This window comes from Acomys russatus, chromosome 7 (genome assembly GCF_903995435.1).
Source record: "Acomys russatus chromosome 7, mAcoRus1.1, whole genome shotgun sequence".
NCBI classification, from domain to species: Eukaryota; Metazoa; Chordata; class Mammalia; order Rodentia; family Muridae; genus Acomys; species Acomys russatus.
This window is the reverse complement of record NC_067143.1, coordinates 63626592-63643210: the sequence shown is the minus strand read 5'-3', so window position 1 is coordinate 63643210 and position 16619 is coordinate 63626592. Positions and strand designations below refer to the sequence as shown.

General features: G+C 42.7%; 2 protein-coding genes across 2 annotated transcripts in view; both read left to right on the top strand.

Moving 5' to 3' along the window:
• Nucleotides 1-8604, top strand: part of Copb1 (COPI coat complex subunit beta 1) — a 38456-nt gene extending 29852 nt beyond the window's left edge. The window contains exons 16-22 of the mRNA XM_051149255.1: nt 11-190; nt 2002-2146; nt 3324-3443; nt 5566-5711; nt 6293-6382; nt 7578-7733; nt 8251-8604. Of these exons, the coding sequence (XP_051005212.1) occupies nt 11-190; nt 2002-2146; nt 3324-3443; nt 5566-5711; nt 6293-6382; nt 7578-7733; nt 8251-8310 (897 nt within the window). The 3' untranslated portion in view covers nt 8311-8604. The remainder of the gene's footprint in view (nt 1-10; nt 191-2001; nt 2147-3323; nt 3444-5565; nt 5712-6292; nt 6383-7577; nt 7734-8250) is intronic.
• Nucleotides 8605-9027: 423 nt separating this feature from the next.
• On the top strand, nt 9028-10194 carry LOC127192307 (ubiquitin-associated domain-containing protein 2-like). The gene is given in 2 exon segments (XM_051149631.1): nt 9028-9382; nt 9384-10194. Coding segments are annotated over 2 exon segments (1011 nt in total). The 5' UTR covers nt 9028-9053; the 3' UTR covers nt 10066-10194.
• Nucleotides 10195-16619: the final 6425 nt, after the last annotated feature.

Below are 16619 nucleotides of genomic sequence, written 5' to 3'. Positions count from 1 at the left end.
TTCAACGCAGAAAGAATCTGAGAAGAGGAATGTAACAGTACAGCCTGACGACCCCATCTCCTTCATGCAACTGACTGCTAAGAATGAAATGAACTGCAAGGAAGATCAGTTTCAGCTGAGCCTGTTGGCAGCAATGGGCACTACGCAGAGGAAGGAGGCCGCTGACCCCCTAGCCTCCAAACTTAACAAGGTAAGGCAGTCACATGGACGACTTATTTGTTGTTTGTTTGTTCATGTCAGGTCGGGTCTCACTGTGTAGCTCTTGCTGACCTAGAACTAATGTGTAGACCAAGCTTGCCTCAAACTCACAGAGATTGGCTGAGCTCTGGCCCAGGTGCTGAGATTAAAGGCTTGTGCCACCATGCCCAGTTGAAAATTTATTTAAATTGGCTACTTAAGAACAAGTGAGTAATCGTGGTGGTGCACGTCTTTAATCCTAGCACTCGGGAGGCAGAGGCAGGTGGATCCCTGTGAGTTCAAGGCCAGCCTGGTCTACAAAGTGAGTCCAGGACAATCAGGGATACCCGAGAAACCCTGTCTCAACAAAACAAAACCAAAGAAGTAGTTGGTGGTTCTGCTGTGCATATGTGATTGTTGTTGTTGCTGTTGTTTTAATTAAATAACTACTTACATAAAATGGAGGAGGTTATGGGAGTGTATATGTTTGGACCTTGGTGATGGCAGGCAAACACCGTACCACTGAGCTGTACCTCCAGTCCTAGCACCAGTTTTCCAAGTCCCTGTGACTTTTAGGTCCATGAAACTTCATTTGAACTAGGCATGGTGGTACATGTCTATCGTATCAGCACTTACAGAAAGATTACAAGATCAAGGGCAGTCTAGTCTGGGCTGCCTAGTTTTTAAAAAAAAAAGACTCTGTGACCTAGTTATCCCTTGCCTGTCAGTGAACAGTCTCAAGTTGGTTTGATCATTAAAGATAAAAGTCTGTAATAGAATCAGAAATACTAATGCATTTTCTCAAACCTGGGAATTTTCATTTGTGAAGCTGAGACAGCAAAATCACAAGTTTGAGGCCAACTTGGGCTCTGATAAGACTTTGCTTCAAAAAACAACAAGTTAAGACTTGTTAGCAGCTGGGCCGGAGAGATGGCTCAGAGGTTAAGAGCACCATCTGTTCTTCAAAGGTCCTGAGTTCAATTCTCAGCAACCACATGGTGCCTCACAACCATCTATAATGAGATCTGGTGTCCTCTTCTGGTGTGCAGGTGTACATGCAGACAAAACATTGTATAAATAATAAATAAATAAATCTTTAAAAAAAAAAAAAGACTTGTTAGCAGCAATCTGACTTTTAACAAATGTTTTGATTTCTTCTCATTGTGGTAAAAATTACAGAACATAAAATTTACTGTTTTAACCTGGCCTTATTTTGCTTCGTTCCACTGCTGAGGCTTGAACCCAGGACCCTGCTAAGAACTGTACTCTGCTGTTGAGCTCCATTATTTCAGTTGCATTACTAATTTTTACATAATTGTACGGCCACCTGCAAAACTTCTCTGTGTCATGAAACTGAATTTTATACCCATTAAACAGTAACGCCCCACTTCCATTTCCTTCAGCTCTTGGCAGCTACCAGGCCACTTTCTCTTTGTGATTTCGGCTCCTTCTGCTGCTCATACAAGTGGAATTGCTGTGGTTTTGGGTTTTTTTTTTTTGACTGGCATTTTTCACTGAGTATAAAATAATGTCTTTATTATTCAGCATGCTCACAGCATATAAGCAATGTTATTTACTTTAAATACTTTTTAACACTGTTTATTTGTTTGGTGGGTTGGGGGTGGGGTGCGTGTACTCTATGGGAGGAGCTCAGGTTGTCCAGCTTGGCAGCAAATACCTTAACCCACAGAGCCACCACATGCAGCTGCGGTCAGAGCTCAGCTCCATAGGATTTGATTCTCTCCTGCCTTGCAGATCCTGGGATTGAACTCATCAGGCTAAATGGTTTCTCTCATTTGATTGTGTCTATTTTTGTTTTGATAGGTCACGCAGTTGACAGGCTTCTCGGATCCTGTGTATGCAGAAGCTTATGTTCATGTCAATCAGTATGATATCGTCCTGGATGTTCTTGTTGTAAACCAAACCAGTGACACTTTGCAGAACTGCACACTAGAGCTGGCTACTCTAGGTGAGGACATTCATCCTCAGCACAGGTTTCTATATAAGAGACCTTCTTGTGAACTGCTAAGAAAGGGCCCCTGGGCGTGGTGGCGCACGCCTTTAATCCCAGCAGAGGCAGGCGGATGCTGTGAGTTCAAGGCCAGCCTGGTCTACAAAATCGAGTCCAGGACAACCAAGACTACACAGAGAAACCCTGTCTTGAAAAACCAAACAAACAAACAAAACAAAAACAAACAAACAAACAAAAGGCACAACTTAGTTTACGATTTACAGTTTGTCTCCTTAAACTACCAGTTTTCTGAACTTTTGCCATGCTGACTGACTCACCCTCTTCATATGACTCAGGTGGGTTCGTTCTGAGTTTGGTACAGTAGCTGTTTGAATTTGTAGAGCACTTACCTCGCATGGGTGGGGCTTGGACTCACTCTTCAGTACCACACTCACCCAGCACCATGGTGCATGTTGTACTACCATCACTGGGCGAGGCAGCGATGTCAGGAGTTCAAGGTTATTCTCAGTCACACAACCAGTTCCTAACAGCCTAGGCCACACAACACATTTACCAAGTAGTTCACTTAGTTAAAATTTAAATTGCTTTGGTAGAGAATTCAGTATTTTCCGTTACCTGCCACTTGTAGCCAAAGCATTGTGTCATTATTAGCATTTTTCAACATGTGGGGTTTTTTCTTCTTGATAAAGACACATGGATTAGATTCTCGGTAACTACATCTACATCTAGTTCTGAAAATGGAACAGTGCAGGGCCTCCAGATTCCATGAGCTTATTCAATAATTAAGGGACATTAGAATATCAGAAATTATGCTTTGCCATAGTTGAGAGTGTACAGGTCTTTTAAAGATATCTTACTCCTTTGTAATGGTGTGTATATGGGTTAAGCCTTCTGAGATGTGCGTAATCATTTATTGAAATAAAAAGGTGTACTCACAGAACCCCTCCCACTCATGAGTACAGAGTTATTCTGTGTAGAATATAGAATTATGACTATTACCTTTCAATAGAAGCTGTGTAGATTAGTATGATTGCCAAGGTTATTAGATAATTTCCTTATTTTTCCTCATAATATTTGAATCATGTGTGTCTCATTTTTCTAGCAACTATTAACTTGCATATGTTCTAATGTGTTTTATGGTTAATGTATGTGCTTTTTAACTATTTTCTCCCAGGGGATCTGAAACTTGTGGAAAAACCATCTCCTTTGACTCTTGCTCCTCATGATTTTGCAAATATTAAAGCTAATGTCAAGGTAGCATCAACAGAAAATGGAATAATTTTTGGCAATATAGGTATGTTTCTGTTTTATGGCATATGACAGTTGAATGTTTTTTATTAACAAATTTGGTAGTATGCTTGCGGGCAGAACATGAATCCGTGTGTTTATAGGGTACTCTCTGTGGTAACCAAGCATCGTATTATGTTCTAGATCTACCAGAGTGAGCTAGATGGAGGAGTCAGTCCTCAAGAAACCACCAGTCAAATGAGGAGACAGAAATAATAACATAATGTGACTAGGGCTAGTTGATACACTGCATGCTCTGGGGTCATATAGAAGGCAGTGCAGTGTGGGAAGCTGTGTAAGGGAAGGGTTGTTGGTAAGGGATAACATTTCTACTGATCATAAAAGTTCATAGTCCCAAGCACATGGGAGTATTTCAGACATTGAGATAAGCTTGTACAGAAGCATACAGTCAATACTTTCTAGCAGTTTCTGTTATAGGGATAGACTACCATAGGAGGGAACAACAGATCTGTCTTAAGATGGTTTTAGGTCAATTAGGGGAAAACAGATAACTGTTTCCATGCATCATACTGAATGCAATGAAAGAAGCAGTGTGTGAGTCCATGAAAGGATTTGGTCATTTTTCAAAGTGGTGTGAGAGATTGGAAAGGACGTTAGGAAAGGCTTCACAGTTCACAATCAGCAAGTAATCCACAGATGATGAAGAGTACAAGCAGAACAAATACAAGGGCATTGATAGGCCTAGCAGTTAGAGTGCTTTGCAAAGAGATGGTAGAAAAAAATATATTAAGAAGGTCAGTGAAAGATGCACCCTGCTTGCCCTTTGAAGAATTTATATATGTATACATGGGACAGGAAGACACTGAAGGGTCACAAGTGAGATACGTGATTAAATACTCCTGTGACAGCAGTATAGACAATAACTGTGTAGATGGTGCAGGATGACCGACTGCCTGAGTAGGCCTTTGCAGAAGCCAAGGGAGAGGGCAGAGGCCTAAACTGACCAAGCAGTAGTTAAGAGTAGAAAGAAGGGGGGTGAGAGTAGCCTCAGCACTCAGGAGGCAGAGGCAGGCCGATCACTGTGGTTTGAGGCCAGCCTGGTCTACAAAGCGAATTCAGGACAGCCAGGGCTACACAGAGTGACCCTGTTTCGAAAAACAAAACAAAACAAAAAAAAGAGTACCTTTAGGGCTGGGTGTGGGGGTGCACGCCTTTTATCCTAGCACTTGGAAGGCAGAAGTGAGCAGATCACTGTGAGTTCGAGATCACCTGGTCTGCAAAGCGAGTCCACGACAGCCAAGGCTACACAGAGAAACCCTGTCTCGAAAAAACAAAAGTAGCTTTAGGGATATATTTTTAGATAGGGGACTATAAACCCTCAGTTTTCTCTGAAAGTAAAAAGAGAAGTTAGAAGAAAAGTAGACCCCAATCATATTATAACTTTAAGTTGATCTTAGGGTTCTTTGTGGGGGGGTGGCGGCTGGTGTTTTGAGACCAGGTTTCTCTGTGCAGCCCTAGCTGTCCTGTAACTCACTGTATAGACCAGGCTGGGCACAAACTTGGAGATCCATTCACCTCTGCCTCCTGGTGTTGGGCTTAAAGGCATGTGCCACCACTGCCTAGCTTTTTTGTTTTTGTTTTTGTTTTTTGAGACAGGGTCTCATTGGGTAGCCCAGACTGGCCTCAAGTCAAGTGACCCTTGTGCCTCAGGTGCAGCGACTGGGTTGTATATGTGCACCCTCACAGCCAGCTCAGGGGCAGGTATCTTTTGTCACTAAATCTCAGCAACATATATTCAAATAGTAGAGAAAAAAGGTTGGATTTATAACAAGGTCCCAACTATGAAATACGGAACTACTTGTGTATAATACACTATACCTGCTATATAAATATTCGCCAACTGAACTGTCTTCTTAACAAAAGACAAAGTGTACCTGAGCCTAGATCCTGAGACTTAAGACCTATTGCTTATTAGGCAATTTATTTGACTTCTCTGCTTTCCTAGTCTGCGAGATGGAAATAGTAAGGTAGGATTGATCACTGTTCAACAGGTAATATTTATAAAGCACTTAGGATCTAGTATACGTAAATATTTGTTAATATCATAATTATTTATAATTTTTAACTAACATCTATTTTCTGTGGGGTTTTCTATATGTATATTACAGTTTATGATGTCTCTGGAGCAGCAAGTGACAGGAACTGTGTGGTCCTCAGTGACATCCACATTGACATCATGGACTACATCCAGCCTGCAACGTGCACTGATGCTGAGTTCCGCCAGATGTGGGCCGAGTTTGAATGGGAGAATAAAGTTAGTCTTCTTTATAACTAGTGATGAGTTTTTTTGAAGTAATTTCCACTAAAAAGCATCAGAAGTGAAAAGCAAACAGTTTTTTTATCTGTTGCTGTGTATTATCGTTAACTAGAAGTCATGCAAGTACTTTGGTGGTTCCCTGTTGAGTTAAATAGAAGGAATCTTGTAACAGTACCTTGCTCTGTAGCCAGTTAAGTCTTCAGAGCCAGACGTCTCCTCAGTGCAGACAGCACAGATGCGCATCCCCAGCCTAGCTAGTCTCAGCTCTGTAGCTAATTGGTTGAGGCAGTGTACACAAGATTCCCACTCTTCTGTGTCCTGATGATAATCTGTCATTGGCTCCAGTGTCCTCCAGGCTGTGCAAAGTCTGTGGCCTGCTGGGAAACTTGCTTTGAGTTTTACTTAACTCTATATTTCCTCAGTGGCCTACTGAAGGGCCTGTGTCTGCCAGCTGGCTTCGTAGGTGCTGTTTACATCTTTATTGCCCACCCTTCCCTACATAGGTGGAAGGAAGCTGTAGAGTGAGACAGCAGTGATGCAGCTTCCGTGGAAGGTTTACTGAGTCCTCTCCTCCGCAGGTGACAGTGAACACCAACATGACTGATCTGAATGATTATCTACAGCACATCCTGAAATCGACCAACATGAAGTGCCTGACTCCAGAGAAGGTAGAACATGGCCACAGTTTCCTATTTCCTCTGCTGTGATTCTATAATAATTCTCCATGGGGACAAGTGTGTCGCTCTGGAGTATCTCAAGGAAGTTACCCCTTTCTGTGCTGCGTCATGCTACGTGTTCATGGTGACGCGCCTTAACCGAACAGTCCGATTACTTGGCTTTTGGTTTTGGTCTTTGTCTTCTCTTGCCTTTCAGATAGAGACTCTGTTCCAAAACCATTTAGTTATGATACTGGATTAGCGAGTGCCCCTCCCTCGTGGGCTCATTGTAAGTCAGGATAAATCTCTAGTACAGTGGCTTTCTGCTGTATCTACGTGAAGAAAGGCTGGAGCAAAGACAATGAACTTGAATCTCCAAGGGTCTGTGTTTAGAATTTCTCCTAATGCAGCAGTGTGCATCTTACTAATAAGAGAATGTCTCCTGTCAACTGGGCGTGTAGCTCAGCGATAGAATGTTTGCTTAGCATCCCGCACACACACACGCACACGCGCGCGCACACACACACACACATCGAGTAGGTTTTAGTTTATATATTAGTTTCTTCAACAATTCCTAAGTCCAACAAAAGTCTTTCTTTATGGAAGTTAAAAAGCCTGGTATAGAGCCGGGCGTGGTGGCGCACGCCTTTAATCCCAGCACTCGGGAGGCAGAGGCAGGCGAATCGCTGTGAGTTCGAGGCCAGCCTGGTCTACAAAGTGAGTCCAGGATGGCCAAGGCTACACAGAGAGACCCTGTCTCGAAAAAAAAAAAAAAAAAAAGCCTGGTATAGGCCAGGCAGTGGTGGCACATGCCTTTAATCCCAGTACTTAGGAGGCAGAGGCAAAGGCAGGCGGATCTCTAAGTTCAAGGCCAGCCAAAGCTACAGAGAAACCTTGACTCAGAAAAACAACCAAAAAAAAAAAAAAAGGCCTCGTACAGGAGGCAGTAAGTAAATAAGCACTGAATATGAATATGTAAATACAAATTTGAATAAGTACTCTCTTCAGAGTCATGTTTATTGAGTTTAATCTGCACAGGGAAGTCTTACTTTTATACATATATTTGTTTTGAGTTTTGGCAAACTCATAATGTCCTCTACCCAATACCATATCTGTAGAATTTTTGATAATAGTTTGCTTGTGTATTAGGGTTTGCCAAGGTGTAGTCTCTAGCAAAATGTTGAATTTGTCATACATTTCTCCCCAGGCTCTTTCTGGCTACTGTGGCTTCATGGCAGCCAACCTATATGCTCGTTCTATATTTGGAGAGGATGCTCTTGCAAATGTCAGCATTGAGAAGCCAGTTCACCAGGGACCAGATGCTGCTGTGACTGGCCATATAAGAATTCGTGCGAAGAGTCAGGTAATAACACGCTTTTTTTAGACCATCTCTCAGCTGAATAAATGTAGGAAGAATTCGTGTCTTTTTAGTTTATATCTTCTGTCTTCTGTCTCGTAATCATGTTTTGTGCTTGAGATAAATACACACACACATGCACATAGTATTTTCTGAACTTTAAATCATTTTAAATGGCTTACTCTAAGATACTGCCTAAAACATTGATTGCTGAGTGATGTCTGAAACAGATTCTGTAGAGTTTTGACAGATATGGCATAGATCTAGCAGTAATCAACATCACCAAAATTAACCCAGTAGAAGTTTCTGGAATCTGTTTTGTACATTCTTTGTTTTGTTGTTGAGTGTGATATGATCAGTGGAGGCTTAGTTAAGCTGGTGTAACCTACTGTGTGGGCATTGTTTCAGTAACTACAGCCTTGTTGAATCTGGGGAATTCTCTTCCAGCGTGTATTGCTGGGATTAATCCCCAACATCACAAAACTTAGATAAAAAATATAAACATCTTCATTCTTCTTTATAGGGAATGGCCTTGAGCCTTGGAGATAAAATCAACCTGTCTCAGAAGAAGACGAGTCTATAAGAATGAACAAGAGCCCTGAGGGCTTGGCTGGCGTGCAGGTGTGCGCTCACAGACTCAGCATCTCTGTGCTCTCTTCCTGCTTTATGTTATGTAGATGTGAGTTCATGCTGAATGCATTCCAGCCAGTAATTTATAGCCTTTCCCCTAAATCAAGAATGAGTTTAAAATTATAGTTTGTCTTTTGTCATAACAGTTTTGAATACTGTTCTCAAAGTACATAATATTTCTCATATGTACCAAGACCATTTTCACAGTACAATAAACAGATCTATTCATAAATTTTTGTTATTTTATAAATAAATTACTTAATTTTAGATTTGTATCAGTGGGATTTTTTTTTCACTTAAGTCTAAATTACCATTATAAATTTAAATTCCTGTATTGTTAATATATGCATCCTTATGAAGAGAACTTACAGGGCTGAAGAGATGGCTGAGAGGTTAAGAGCACTGTCTGCTCTTCCAGAGGTCCTGAATTCAATTCGCTGCAACCACATGGTGACTTAAAACCATCTATAATGAGATCCAGTGTCCTTTTCTGGTGTGCAGGCAGTACATTGTATACATAATAATTCAATAAATCTTAAAAAAAAAAAAAAAAAAAAGACAAGAACTTACAAAGTCAGTGATCTAAAATGGAACAAGTCCTGTTCAGTGTATTGTTGTTTCCTCATTTTCTATAATAAGATCAGGGCCTCTAAAATTCCTAGGGTCGCCCACCGGGGCTCCGGGCCCTGGGGGACCATGTTCACCAGCACCGGCTCCAGTGGCCTTTACAAGGCTCCTCTGTCGAAGGGCCTCCTGCTGGTCCCCAGTGCCCTGTCCCTCCTGCTGACCCTCCTGCTGCCGCATTGCCAGAAGTTCTTCCTGTATGACCTCCATGCCGTCGAGAACGACTTCCAGGTTTGGAGGCTCATATGCGGAAGGATGGTCTGTGCGGACTTGGAGGACACTTTCTCCAGCAGTCTTCTCATTTACAACTTCAGGATATTTGAAAGAAGATACGGAAGCAGGAAGTTTGCTTCCTTCTTGCTGGGTTCCTGGGTGTTGTCAGCCTTGTTTGACTTTGTCCGTTGTCACTGTGGCCAATAATTTACCTTCTGGATTCTTGGCACCCGTGTTTGCTCTCTTTGTACCATTTTACTGCTCCATCCCAAGAGTACAAGTGGCACAAATTCTGGGCCCATTGTCCATCAGAAACAAGACACTGATTTATATATTGGGACTACAGCTTTTCACCTCTGGCTCCTACATCTGGATTGTAGCCATAAGTGGACTTATCTCCCGCATGTGCTATGAACACAGAGTGTTCCGGGTTCACCAGGTGCTCTGTGTCCCTGGCAGGGTGGCCCAGTTTTCCTCCTGGGCTCTTGAGCCCGTCTTCTCATCTTCAGAGCCCACCAGCGAGGCCAGGGTCGGGATGGGAGCCACCGTGGACATCCAGAGGCAGCAGAGGGTGGAGCAGCTAGACCGGCAGCTCACGTTCTCCCACTTTGCACAAGTGAGGCGACAGCGGCAGCAGCAGAGAGGAATGATCAATTGGAATCGGCTTTTCCCTCCTTTACGTCAGCGACAAAATATCAACTATCAAGATGGTCCTTGGTCTGAACAGCCAGCGTCTCCTCCCCTGGAAGTTTGTGAAGAGCAGGTTGCCCGCCTCGTGGAGATGAGATTTTCCAGAGGGGATGCCCTGGAGGCCCTGAGGGCCTTGAACAATGACCTCAATGTGGCCACCAACTTCCTGCTGCAGCACTGACATTCAGCCCAGCTGTTGAGTGACAGTGGCGTGTCCCCACCACCACGTCAGCCCAAGGGCCAAGCAGTCTCTAGCACAGGTATCACGAGAGGGTGGTTCCCACTGTACACTGTCCTCAACTCCAAGATGGTTGCCGTGTAGTAGCAAATAAGTTTGCCATTAAATTAGCATGTATTTTCAAAAAAATAAAAAATAAAAAAATAAAATAAAATTCCTAGGGTCTTCTCAAACTTTGCTTCAGGGAGAAAGTCTCCAAATCACTTGAGAAAAAGTTGTCCATCTTTGGCTTAAAGGAGCTATTACAAACTCTGACATCAGTATACTCTAACTGATGATCCTTAATTATTATGGAAATTAGGTATTCTAAAGTCAGTTTTTAAATCATCCACATTTAGCACTGAGTGTCTCTTAGTAATTACGGTCACTGATAGGACAGTAGGAGGGTTAAGTTTAGGAACTCAACAAGATGTTCCATTTTCAGGTCCCCCCTGTGTGTTAGCCCTCCCCTCCTCTCTTATCACTTTCAGTAGGGCTGGGCAGCGAACACACCCTCAGTATGATTTCATTTCTGTTTGTGAACACAGTTTCCCTGGGAATCATTGAGACTGGTCTCATCTTTTTGCTAAATCTCAATTTAAAAGCTGTCATTCTTTGTCTCTCCTCTGGGACTTCATTCTTCTCTCCCCGAGAGTCCACAGATAAGGTCTGTGACAGAATGGAAATAACTTCTTTTGTTTTCAGTGAGAACAGAATGATTTGTTGGGCCTGTAAGAGGAGTCATAATTTGTATGATGTCATAAATTTTGACGCCACTTGCTGTTTGAGTCAGTAAGCCAGAGAATTACAGGAAATTTGCAGTCCTAGAGCGCTGAGATTCTTCAACAATCATAGCTGCCAGCTAGGAGAGAGGCAAGGGCTGTGGGAAAGGAGCCCTTTTGATACACAGTCAAAGGGTGGAGACATTTGATGGGAGCTGAGGAATAAACGCACTAAATCGTTTCCCACACTCTGTTCTTTTGAATGTGGATTTCATTAAGTGACAGTGGATATTCTGAACGAAAAGGAGTGCACAGCTAGTAATTTAGGGAATGCTACATGTGTCCTTACTAGAGAGTCCTAGTGTGCATTAGCATACCATGGTTCTGAGAGAGTCTTCAGTGAAGAAAGCAGACTATCTTAATCTTCCTTTGACCAGGGAGTCCTTCCCCATGGGACACCTGTTGACATAGCCTGTGTAGCCAAGGTCTCATATTCACAGCCAGCTTGGGGTCTGAAGAGGCATGCGCTAGGGCAACCTAGAGTGCCAACCAATGTGAAGGGAGCAGGCCACCAGTCGAACTCACTTTATACCTGGTACTTTCCATTTTCAGGCCAACTTTGTTGGGCTCAGAATCAGATTGCCTCGCATTCTGAATATTAGGACTACAGGCTGTGCCCCAGGCCCAGCTCACACTGTCTTCTTTATAATGCATAAAGGGGGAAAAAGAAAAGAATGCAGTTGAGGTGCCAGAAGTTAGTGACAAGTAGAGTGCAGTTAGCCTCGTTAGCTGCTCATCATCCCTGCGCACTAGGAGCCAGAGTGCGCGGCAGCACTTGCTGAGAGACGCTATTTAGCTTCTCACCTTCCAGCTTGGATTCAAAGGTCATAGAAGCTTGCAGTAGATAATACAGTATAATTACAGGTGCAGTGTCTCGTAAGAAAATAAACATACTACCCACGCCAAGTACAGGCCAAAGATCCTAGTGTGTAGACCTATAAATGTCAGGACAGTGTTATGTGTCACTAATATCTTGACACTAGAGGGAGCTCTGTGCACTTATTTTCATGTGGGGATTAGATAAGATTTGGGTTAAAAGTTATCTCTAGAAGAGGAAAAGGTTAGGTGATTTTATTATCAAGCTAAATCATAAAAAAGAACAAAGGGAAGTGAACACAGCAGCTGTCACATACAGAATGCAGATTGCTCACTCTGCTGATAGAAAAATTACCTTATTATTTCTCTAACATAACAACTTCTACTGCACCTTTCTACTAAAAGCACAACTTGTACAGCAGTGCACACCTGTACTTGGAAGGCAGGAGTACTGTGGGTTTGAGATTACTTTGAGTCATATTAGAATAAAAACAGAAACAAAGAAGCTTGGATGCCAAAGTTAGCTGTAATGTTTTGTTACCTTCAGACATTTCATATAATTTAGAAATAATGTGAGACAAAAACAAATTCAGAATATGTGAAAAGTCCAGAAAATATAAATATGTTTAAAAACTCAGATAAGGGACAGTGAGATGGCTCACGGATGCAGATGCACGCTGCCAAGCTTGACAACCTGAGTCTGATCCCTAGGGACCCACATAATGGAAAGGGGGGACCTATTCTGGAGTGGCCCTTTGACCTCTACATGTGTTCCACAGTGTGCATGCACCAGTACCATACATAATTTTTTAAAAGCTCAGCATTAGATGCAAAATGCATTGAGTAAGTTTTACTGATGACCCGTGTCTTCCACGTTAGTAAATGTTCTAATCAGTAATATTTAGCTTTTCTCTTAAGTCAAGATTGAAGGCTAGAGAGATGGCTTAGTGGGTAAACTACTTCCTGGGCAACCATAAAGATCTGAGTTCAAGTCTGCAAAACCCATGTCAAAAGCAGGGTGCTCAGCAGCACATATGTGTAACCCCAGTGTGGGCAGTGAAGGTGGGAGGATCCTGAGTATTCAGTGGCTAGCCAGTCCAGCGGAACTGAAAGCTCCAAGTTCTGTGAGAGACCTTGTCTCAAAAAATAAGGCAGAACTGGACTTGGAGGCACATACCTTTACTCCCAGTACTTGGGAGGCAGAGGCAGAAAGATCTCTGAGTTCATGGTGAGTTCAGATCAACCAGCAGCTACATGTCTGAATAAAGAATAAAGCAGATGGAAAATGTCGTTGATGGTCTCCAGCTTCTACATGTGTATCTGCGAATGGGTACACACACGCATACATGCATGTGCACTTGCGAGTGTGCACAAATGAACACATGCATGCAAGATTCAACTTAGTGATGGTTAAATTCCCAACAGACAGAAAACTGTACCACTTCCTCTAAGGCTAAAGGAACATCATGGAGAATGAACAGAAAGTGTAAAAGCCTGAAAAATAAGAGCTGTGAAATGCCGTCCTCCGGACACGACAAAGCCAGTGCAGTTATGACCTCACAGCAGCTATAGCTGCTGGTGAGGAACCCACACAAGACTGGACCTATCAGCAAACAACAGTGAATCGGGGAGGTGTTCCTGAGACCCTACCCGCTCCCTGCTGAACTCTTGGCTACTGATGGATTCTACAGGAGAGACAGTTACTGTCTTTAGTCCAGAAGAAACAGACAAGAGGGTAATTAGGGAGGGAGGCTATAATAAAAATGCACTTTATCAGTTGTCCTCCAACCTTTTCTTGTGTTTGTATTTTTATATAAAACAATATTATTATTAAATTGACAAAGATCTCACCGCCATGTATTGGTTAGTTTGTCCTTTCTACATTAACTCGATATTTTACCTGCATTGTATCTTAAACTGCAATTTACATATGAATTTTATGTGAGACTTCTTTACTGGTTTATTAGCTATCCCCTTTTCAATACCAGGTTTAAAATAAAAGCTGGATCAAGAACTTAAAAAAAAAAAATGCGCTTTATAAATAGATGACATCAATGAACAAAATAAAAGGTTAAAGAGATTGAGTTCAAGGGCCAGGGATATAGCTCAGTGGTAAAGCCTAGTATGGGCAAAGGTCCTGGATTTAATTTCTAGTACCACCTACCTAGAAAAGGATTGCTCGAAACTAGCTATCTTTTGTGGTGAGGTAGTGTGTTAGTCTAACTGCTCACCCTCTCCAGCATCGCAGTACAGCACCAGTGTTTTCAGAGTTCTGTCTACCTCCAAACTTCAGGATCTTAAGGAGTGACAATGTGGTGCAATAGTGTGGTTCAGTTAGTTTGCAAAATAGAAAACCTTGTCTGGCCCTCACGCTCTGTGTGATCTTAACCTTGAAGTGCTAACCTTGTGGCTGGGCGTAGCTAAAAGGCAGAGAGCTTGCCTAGCTTGCTGAGACCTTTGATCTCCAGCACTAAGTAAGTAAACAACTACTAAAGGCTTTATTTGTGTCAGGTGTGACACTGGGTGCTTTTTCCCATGGCACCTATAGTCCTCCTAATGACCCTGTAAGGAGCAACCAGTGTTGCCACTTACAGCTTATGGCTTAGGGTCTTAGGAGAGGTTAAGTTACTTAAGGCTTAATAGAGATGAGCTCAGGGGACCTTGCAATCAGTCTCATCATCACTTCCTCTCCTTGTGCCCTATTTCTCAGCAAGAGGACACTTATGTCTACTTCCCAGAGTTGATGAAGTGATATAATGCATTTATAATACCACGGCTATTTGGCATATGGCAAACATTCACCAGTAAGTGAAACCAGTCTTCACTGTCTCTATGCCTCCCTCAGAATTTAGTATCTTTTTTTTATATTCTACTTGAATGTTTTCTGGTTGTTTTTACTTATAAGAGGTTTTCTTTTCTTGAAAATTCTTTGCGGCATCATTAATCCTCAATTTTCTCATATTGCCTTTATAATACTCCTGACCCTTTGCTTATCAGTTTGTCTTAGCTGTGTCTGTCTGTATTCCAGTGGATTGTCTCCAATAGGCTGACTCGATTTACTTGGAGAATGGCAGTCATATGACTGACCCTTTAAATAATGAACAGTAGGGACAACAAGCATCCGGGTTACAGTTAGCGGTGTGCTGTCAGGGATCAGAAATCATTTCTGACAATCTGGCCACATCCTTTCTGTGTTCTCCACCTAACAGTGGCAGCGTCTCCTTGATTGGGAAATGTGCCCCGCAGTGACAGGAGTGCAGGCAGGATCCGTGTGTTTTACCTGAGGTGGTTCTACATGTTACGTAGGCTTCTAAGAAGACTCCACTGCCTGTATTCTGAAACAAAGGTAAAGCTGTAAGATGTGCAGTGGTTTTCCAGCATGGTGGACTGACATAGCCGTAAGCAAGGCTAATCCCAATTCTCTCTTTCTGAAAATGCCTGGGGCCTATCTTGCTATCTATGAAATGAAACAGTTTAGTTAATTGACTTCTGGAGCTTTAAAAAAAAAAAAAAAAAGCCTTATGTTTTACAGTTACTCCTTATGTGAAATGGGGTTAGGAGGGAGGGAGGGAGGGACCGAAGGTGGGAGGGAGGAAGGGAGAGAGGGAGGGAGGGAGGAAGACCTGAGGCTCAGAGTGAGACCTGTTGCCTAGCATGCATAGAGGCCTGAGTTCAGTCCCAGTACTGGGGGGAAAACCTGACACACCCTTTGTTCTCTGTCACTTAGCTAGAAACCCTAACTCTCTCTACCCACATCATCAAGCTCCAAGTCCTATGTTCCCTTCTTCAGTATTTTTATAGATTTTACTTTTTGTTCCACAGTGTCATTGCCCTGGTTTAAATTCTTGCCATCTTTAACCTGCTTTGCAGTATCCTAAACTTTTTTTTTTTTTTTTTTTTTGAGACAGGGTTTCTCTGTGTAGCCTTGGCTGTCCTGGACATGTATACCTTTTTAAATTATGCTTTAAAAAACAGAATAACAAGCCAGGCATGGTGGTACTTGCTTTTAATCCTAGCCCTCAGGAGCCAAATAGATCTCTGAATTTGAGACTAGCCTCCTCTACATGTGAATTCAAGGCTATCTAGAGATACACTCCTATCTGAAAAACAACAACAAAAAAGTTCAGTCTTCCGCCTTCACAAACTATTCCTTGATAATACTATTTTGAGATATATTGTAAAAAAGAAAAAAAAAAAAAATCCAAGCCAGGCAGTGGTGGCGCATACCTTTAATCCCAGCACTTGGGAGGCAGGTGGATCACTGTGAGTTCGAGAACAACCTGGTTAACAAAGCAAGTATAGGACAGCCAGGGCTACACAGAGGAACCCTGTCTCGAAAAACCAAACAAACAAACAGAAATGGGTATAGGTGCTTGAAGGCAGGTGATGTACAATATCGCAATTTCCTCGGAGAGGGAAGCCTATTAAAACGCAGCGTGTTAGAGAGGAGGTGAAACAACTCGGTGTTCTAACAGGAGAATGAAACTGCATCTTGCAGCGAAGCTGATCAGGCTCAGGAAGTAAGGACCTCAACAGCCTCAGGAAGTCTCTGAAAACAACCCGACTCAGTAGGCCCTTCCCTGCATATATGTATATGTGCAGTCAGGCCTGCTGTGACTCACTCTCAGAAGGGCCAAGCCACCTGAAAGAGACAGAGACCTGCTGAGCTGCCTGCAGGCTAGGCCGTGCAGTCCAGGTTTCCAGCTTGCATGAACTGTCACCCGTGGCGAGGTGTGCTAAAGTGACACAGCTGTCTTTGAGTCATTTCTGCTCTCGGAAGTAACCCCTCACCCATATTCTTATGGGTAACCCCAATAAAACTCATGGTTCACCAAGTTGGACTTTGGTGGTGTCCTTACTTTAGTCTGTTCCCTGCCGGGGGTGAGTAGACATTTACTTGTGTCCCCAGGAGTGTGTCAC